The following is an 8,260-nucleotide window of genomic DNA, read 5'->3' on the forward strand; positions in this document are numbered from 1 at the left end:
AAAAGAAAAAAAAAATAATGTATCATATTATTTTCTGTATTTATATTGTGTATGTTAATTATTTTTCCCATTGAATACTTAGCAAAAAATAACCACGTTGTGATATATACCATTATCATGATATGAAATTTCTCCTACTCTGCATATAATTGTGGTCATAGCTTGTCTGCAGATCTTTCGGTCTGCGCTTTTCCCCACTCAGCACTTCCTCTGCACCTCATAACCCACCGGCACGGCAGAAATAAAGAGAGCGGCGTAAAGCGAGACAGAAAGAGCCACATTGTTATTCAGCGCGAGTCACTGCGGTGGAGCTATTGGTTGTCAGCAGCCGGGCGAGAAATGGGGCGTGTAGATTCGGCCAAAGAAACACAAAGCCATCTGGACAAAAGTGAACAGACATTTGTGCTGAATTAGAGACGGTAAAAGTGAGTGGGTCCAATATCATTGGTCTTAAAAGTGGGTGGGTCTTGTCCCACCCGCATACAATGGTATACATGATGGTTGTATACGTTAATTTATGCTATTATTTTTTTTATATATTATTATATTTTTACTGTATATTTATGTATGTATATGTATGCAACATTTGTTCGGCTGCTTTGAGGCAGTTGTTATGAATAATCCAATATATTGGTTGCTGTCCATCAAAGAGATTTAAAAAATCAAAAAAATATAATTGTAAAAAATTGTATCGTTATTTTACATATAAAGCGAGACAGAACGAGCCACATTGTTATTCAGCGCGAGTCACTGCAGTGGAGCTATTGGTTGCCAGCAGCCGGGCAAGAAATTGGGCGTGTAGATTCGGCCATGGAAACACAAAGCCATCTGGACCTGTACATCACACTGTAGGGAAGCAGACAAGGTGCGATGACATCACAATCACACACCTGACGCGCCGTTGACAGGTGACACGCCCACTGAGTGACTAGTTTACGGCTCACATGCACGGCCATGTGGATTGAAACCGGCATTAATCACGCGTTCGACAGGTCAGTTTCATTCATTAGACCGACCACCCACACACATTCTGTCCAGTACATGTTAACTAGCAGTTCCAGGCTGCGATATGCACATTTAGATGAATAATATATAAAATAAATCCCACAAAGACACACAGATGTTCATTTTAGTGTCCACAGACATGGACAGACAGACAGCTGGCTACAATGTCGGTCAAGATGACAGCAGAAGATCATTTGACTGAGGCTTTTTTCTGAGCCTCACAACCGATTTATTTGCATCTCATAGAATGTAGATATAATCCTAACAGGATGATGGTTGATTCCTGTGAACACTGAATACCTTTGTGCCGCATAAACCCTCTCTAATGTGATTTCTGAAATATAGCTGCATTATGAGACTCAGATTGAATTGAGAATGCCTTTTAACCCTATAAAGCCTGCTGTAGATTTGATACGCAAATGTATAAGGCCTCTAAATGATCAACATGATAAATGACCCATAATGATCCATATAAATACCAGCATCTGCACAAAATTGCATCATATTTTTGATCAGTTTGGGCCTCTGAATAAAAGATGTTTTTTTTTCATCCATATTCCCAGTGTATCGTAGCTGTAAAGCCTGATCTGTGTGTGTGTGTGTGTGTGTATGTATGTATATATATATATATATATATAAGGTTCAATAAACCAGATTTTTCTGACTAATATTTCATATGTCAGGCTTTACAGGGTTAAATTCCAGTTGAATTTTAGAATTTAAATTGAGACAGTAAACAGAATGCAGAATTTGAATGTAACAAACAGATTTAAAATGAAATTAAATTCCAAGAAATTCATATAACTGTCATTTTTAACTACTAAAGCAAAGTAAATGGGTAGGTAGGTAGGTAGGTAGGTAGGTAGGTAGGTAGGTAGGTAGGTAGGTAGGTAGGTAGGTAGGTAGGTAGGTAGGTAGGTAGGTAGGTAGGTAGGTAGGTAGGTAGGTAGGTAGGTAGGTAGGTAGGTAGGTAGGTAGGTAGGTAGGTAGGTAGGTAGGTAGGTAGGTAGGTAGGTAGGTAGGTAGGTAGGTAGGTAGGTAGGTAGGTAGGTAGGTAGATAGATAGATAGATAGATAGATAGATAGATAGATAGATGACCCCATGACCCTGTGTTTTTTTTTATTATCTAGATTTAGTGGGCATCCCTGTTTGATTTGTTTTCATCCAGCCATTCTAGGTGTTTCTAAAGCTGATTTTGTCATTTCGCTGATATTTTCCAGCTGCAGCGGAGCACAAATGCGTCTAGCCACATGGGAATGCGCTAAATACAAATAGTGTCTAGCACTGTCTACTTTACTAAGCATCTCAGCTCGAAGTGTGCGAGATGTTCCAGTCTCTTTACCTGTAAACCCTCTTTGTCAGGATAAGATGATGTTTTCCCCCGCCCCAGCGGATTGAAACGGGTGCTCAGACGGCCTGACGAAGATGTCATTGGGGAACAATATTTATTAGGCTAATGGAATGAGTGAATAACACTGTTGTAAACCCTAGCGTACGCTTGGTCGGTGGCGTCGCCAGCTGCAAATAATCCTCTTCAGTTCAGTAGCTGTGCTAATAATCCTCCGGAATAATCTTCAGTTAGAAAAGGTGCCGAATTTGTGGAATAAAGGTGTGTGGTTGCCTTTGTGTTTTCCATCTCTCCACTGGCTGAAGCCAGACAGAAACTACTAAGAAGTGGATTATTCTGGTTGACACTGAGGTTTTTGTGTGCCTTTTCTAACTGTTGTAGATGAAAATGGTTTCACAAGAAAGCAAGCGTGAATCTATAGAAGCTCATTTCCACCACGGGATGAGAAAATGTTACAAGATAATTGATCATTTCTTTACAAATAAAGAAGTCAGAATTGAGGGATATAAAATCACAGTTCTGAAAATAAAAGTCAGAATTGCGAGATATAACCTTGGAATTGTGAGATATAAACTCGTAATTCAGATTTTTTTTTTCTTGCAATTGCGAGTTTATATCTCACAATACTGACTTTTTCCCCACAATTGTGAGTTTACAGTATATCTTGCGATTCTGACTTTTTTCTCGCAGTTGCGAGTTTATTTACCCGAAATTCTGAATTTCTTCCCACGATTGTGAGTTCATATCCCACAATTCTGTATTTGTTCATGCAATTGTGAGTTTATATCTCGCAATTCTGACTTTTTTCTCACAGTTGCGTTTATATCTCACAATTCTTTATTTTTTTTCCCACAATTGTTTATATCTCGCAATTCTGACTTTTTTTCTCGCAGTTGCGAGTTTATATCTGACAATACTGACTTTTTTCCCACAATTGTGAGTTTACAGTATATCTTGCGATTCTGACTTTTTTCTCGCAGTTGCGAGTTTATTTACCCGAAATTATGAATTTCTTCCCACAATTGTGAGTTTACAGTATATCTTGCGATTCTGACTTTTTTCTCGCAGTTGCGAGTTTATTTACCCGAAATTATGAATTTCTTCCCACAATTGTGAGTTTATATCCCGCAATTCTGTATTTTTTCATGCAATTGCGAGTTTATGTCTGAGAATTCTACTTTTTCTCCCAATTGCTAATTTATATCTTGCAATTCTGACTTTTTTTCTTGCAATTGAGAGTTTAAGTTATACGTTTATTGTTAATTTATAAGTTTAAGCTTATTGAGTTATAAAGTCCAATTCTGAAGACAAGTCAGCTTAAAATGTTCTCTCACAATTGCATACTGTAAAGTCGAAATTGTGAGAAACAAATTCGCAATTCTGAGGAAAAAGTCAATCTTGCAATTCTGACTTTCTCGCAGTTGCGAGTTTATTTCTTGCAATTCTGACTTTGTAACTCACAACTGGAAGTTTATATCAGTCAGAATTGCAAGATGTAAACTTGCAATTGCAAGAAAAATAGTCAGAGTTGTGAGATAAAAAGTCACGGTTCCCTTTTTATTTTTTATTCTGTGGCAGAAACAAGCTTCCAGATGTATCTGTTCTCGCTGTCATTGTTGTACTAATAACAGCCACTTTCATCACACAGTGGCAAATCCAACTTTGTCCTTGTTACGAAAGATTTGTGTTGTTGTCAGTTTCGTCTCGCTAAAGGGAAAGAAGTGCCTTAGAGGTGCGAGACAGTCTTTTTGTAGTTCACAATGGCCAGTAAATAAAGCTCAGTGACGCATTACCCAACACACGTTCTGTGATGTATATCTGAGAGCGACACAGACTCATGTTTCTTATCAAAGCCTTTCAGTTTATTCCGCGGACCGTTTGTCACTCGCCTCCGCTCTTGTTAAATAAATAAATTTTATTCTGTTGAAATAAATTTTAATCAAGGTGAAGTATGTGGTTTCTGCTCCACTGGAAGCACCAAACAGAACTGCAAACATAGCTAGGAAAGGAAAGTTAATTGCATGAATTTGGGTTTGAAGTCTGAAGTTTATATAAGTGTAGCTTGAGGAGAGATGTGAAGTGTCAAGGTTATATAAGGCTTGTGCTGTTTGACAGCAGCCTTTATATAGGCTCTGCATTGATATGTGGTTGCTGTAGTTTTGTGTTCAATTGCTAGGTAGTTGTTAAGGTATTTTGAGGGGTTGCTAGGGTGCACATTTTCTAATGTGTTTTCTGATTTGTTGCTAAGATGCTCTGAGTGGTTACTAAGCAGTTGCAAAGAAACCACATATAGACAGAAAGACAGTCTTCTGTTCAATGTGATTACGACATTGCTAGGTGGTTGCTAAGGTGTTGTAAATAGTTGCTACGTGGTTGCTAAGGCGTTTTGCTTGGTTGCTAGGATATTGCCAGGGCAATGCTTAGAAAGAGAAGGCATGTAGAAAGACAAAGACAATCTTCTGTTCAATGTGATTGCTAAGTAGTTGCTAGGTAGTTGCTAAGCTTTTTTTAAGTAGTTGCCAGGTTGTTACTAAGTACCACATTTCTAAGTCACTTTGTGACTTTTATTCATAATGATTTTGATTGTTCACTGTGACTAAGGCAAAGATGTTTTGAGTGGTTGCTAGGATGTTGCTAGGGCAATGCTTAGAAAGAGAACACATATAAACGGACAAAGACAATCTTCTGTTCAGTGTGATTGCTAAATAGTTGCTAGGTGGTTGCTAATGGGTTTTAAGTAGTTGTTAGGTGGTTACAAAGTTACTGTATGTTCCTCATTTGTAAGTAACTTTGTGACTTAATTTTATTAAAAGTGATTATGACTGTGACGTGATGTTTTGAGTGGTTGCTAGGATGTTGCTAGGTTCTGGGATGTTGCTAGGGAGATGCTAGGCAGTTGCTAAGAAGTTTGTAGGCTGTTGCTAAGGTGTTGTAAATGGCTACTGAACAGTTGCTAGGCCATTGCTTTGAAAGGGAGCATATAGATAGACAGACAAAAACTATCTTCTGTTGCTAGGTGATTACTAAGTTATGTTCCTCAATTGTAAGTCACTTTTATCCATAGCAACTTGCAAATGTAAACACTATATACATTATATATACTAAATAATTTGAATAAATGTAAATGTAAAGTGGTTTTTGTAGGCTGTTGCAAAGGTGTTTCAAGTGGTTGCTAGGATGTTGCTAGGTCTAAAATTGGTGTTAGGGAGTTGCTATACAGGTGCTTGGCAGTTGCTAAAAAGTTCTAACTGGTTTATAGGCTGTTGCTAAGGTGTTTTGTGTGGTTGCTAGGTTCTGAGTTGTTGCTAGGGAGTTGCTAAGAAGTTCTAACTGGTATGTAAGCTGTTGCTAAGGTGTTTTAAATAGCTGCTAAAATGTTGTTTCTAGGGAGTTGCTAGGTGGTTACTAAAATTCTAACTGGTTTATAGGCTGTTGCTAAGGTGTTTTGAGTGGTTGCTAGGTTCTGAGTTGTTGCTAGGGAGTTGATAGGCAATTGCTAAGAAGTTCCAACTGGTTTGAAGGCTGTTGCTAAAGTGGTTACTAAGCAGTTGCTAGACCGTTGCTTAGAAATGAAGCATATAGACAGAAAGTGTAAAAGTGTTTACTAAATAATGTGAATAAACTGTGAGAAAACTGTGAAACAAACAGATTGCAGTTCCGTTCAGTGCCAGCAGTGGTTCAGAAATGACACACTTTTCTCCTTGAACACTGTTGAAATAAACTTTTAGGCATTGGGTGAAATTTAAAAGTGGTTAAATTGTTTAGTCGTTGTAGAGCAGGTAGTGTAGTGGTTAAAGATCAGTCAATTCCCATGTCACCATTGCGCTCCAGGGCAAGACATTCAACAGCCGGTTACTCCAGCAGGACCGTCCCTTGTGGTCCACCGACCGAAAGTCAGATCGGATAAAAAGTGTCTGCTACATGATGAATAAGGAGAGTCGGTCCCGTGGTTCCTACTGCCGTGTCCTTAGGCCTTTTTTTGTTTAATATGACAGTGTGGAACAATGCTGCTGCTTCTGGAACACCTACCAACCCAATTTCACGTATGACATTGTGCGCCACGGCGCCGGTATTCAATCACCCTCTCGTCTTTTGTCTTCACAGATGGTCTCATGAGTGAAGGCGAATTTCTGGAAATCACAGAAATCAAGCGGCATCAGGCGGAGGAATTTGAATGCATCACCAACAACGGCGTGGCGCCACCAGACACGCGCCGCGTCAAGGTCACAGTCAACTGTAAGTCGAGCCGCTCTGCTCCTGTCAGCAACTCACATTGACATCCTAATGAGATCAGTGGAAGTGTTTCAGAACACTCTGTGATTGAGTAATTGAAATAAAAATTGGATTGCGATCAGCTGCCTACAGAATTAAACTCTTTATCTTTCCATCATCTCCTCTCGACTCCACAGAGTTTAAAGAACTTGAGTAATTGTACTTCATTATTGTATTTAAGTATTCTGTTCTTGAGTACTGTAGAAACTTCATTACATTTTGACAACAAAAATCATTCAGTTTCAGGTAGACCTTCAAATATGTAAGTACATACAGTAGACTACCAAAGGTTTGGTGTCAATAAGATGTTTTTTTCAACAAGGACACATTTAATTGATCAAAAGTGACAGTAAAGAGATGTATAATGTTTCAAAATATTTATGTTTCAAATAAATTGTTCTTTTGAACTTTCTATTCAACAAAAAGGCCCACTTTTTTTCACGTTTTCCACAAAAATATAAAGGATATTAGAATGATTTCTGAAAGATCATGTGACACTGAAGACTGGAGTAATGATGCTGAAAATTCAGCTTTGATCACAGCAATAAATTACATTTTAACAGATATTCACATAGAAAACAGTTGTTTTAAATTGTAATAATATTTCACAATATTACTGTTTTTACTGTATTTTTGATCAAATAAATGCAGCCTTTGTAGACTCACTGACCCCAAACTTTTGAACATTAGTATATTTCATCATCATGACACAAATATTTATATCTATTACTATTTTTAAGTGTCAAACAACTACAAAATCTACTGAAAAGTATAATAATAATAATTCTAATAATAATGCATGGCCTCTTAGGACTCCTGTACCGTACTTTACAAAGTTTGTGTATGGCAGTTTAATGAAAAAAATATCCTCTGCATTTTAAGTTTTATCAGGCCATTTATAAAGAAGATTTTGAATTTGCTTTTTAATACTATACAATTATTGTAAGTACAATTAAATGCATACTTGAACGTAAAAATTTTGCATGTTTCTAGCATGATCACGTTTAAAGGAACAAGTAGTTAGTAAAAAATAACAGCTTCCAAGTTTGAAATGACATGATGCTGAGAATAATTTTTTTCTCATTTTCGAATGAATTATTGCTTTAATTGAACAACAGGTGCTAATATTAAAGGGGTCATATGATGCAATTGCAAATGTTCCTTTCTCTTCGGAGTGTTACAAGCTGTTCGTGCATAGATAAGATCCCTAAAGTTGCAAAGACTAAAGTCTCAAGTTTTTACTGTATTTTTGATCAAATAAATGCAGCCTTTGTAGACTCACTGACCCCAAACTTTTGAACATTAGTATATTTCATCATCATGACACAAATATATCCTCTTATAATGCAAATCATCTTAGTCTTATTCTTATTAATCTGTATTTTGTCTTGCTTTCCAGTAAAATATCTAAACATCCTTCAGAAAATAAATTCACTTGAGAAACAAAATTATGTAAGATAATAAAAGAATATATTCGAAATCAATTTTATTTTTTGACCCACTGATAATTTTTTTTCTTTTTAAGCCTAACACTTGTTAAATTTTATAGAAATTATTTATAATTCTTATAAATAAATATATATATATATATATATATATATATATATATAACATTTTATTTTATTATATTCTAT

General features: G+C 36.7%; 1 protein-coding gene across 1 annotated transcript in view; it reads left to right on the forward strand.

The window, feature by feature from the left end:
* The window catches only part of LOC107671460 (igLON family member 5-like), a 208,982-nt gene that overhangs the window by 187,419 nt on the left and 13,303 nt on the right, over positions 1 to 8,260 (forward strand). The window contains exon 5 of the mRNA XM_016464381.1: positions 6,459 to 6,590. Within this exon, the coding sequence (XP_016319867.1) occupies positions 6,459 to 6,590 (132 nt within the window). The remainder of the gene's footprint in view (positions 1 to 6,458; positions 6,591 to 8,260) is intronic.

Source organism: Sinocyclocheilus anshuiensis, unplaced genomic scaffold, assembly GCF_001515605.1.
Source record: "Sinocyclocheilus anshuiensis isolate Anshui unplaced genomic scaffold, SAMN03320099.WGS_v1.1 scaffold552, whole genome shotgun sequence".
Taxonomy (NCBI): Eukaryota; Metazoa; Chordata; class Actinopteri; order Cypriniformes; family Cyprinidae; genus Sinocyclocheilus; species Sinocyclocheilus anshuiensis.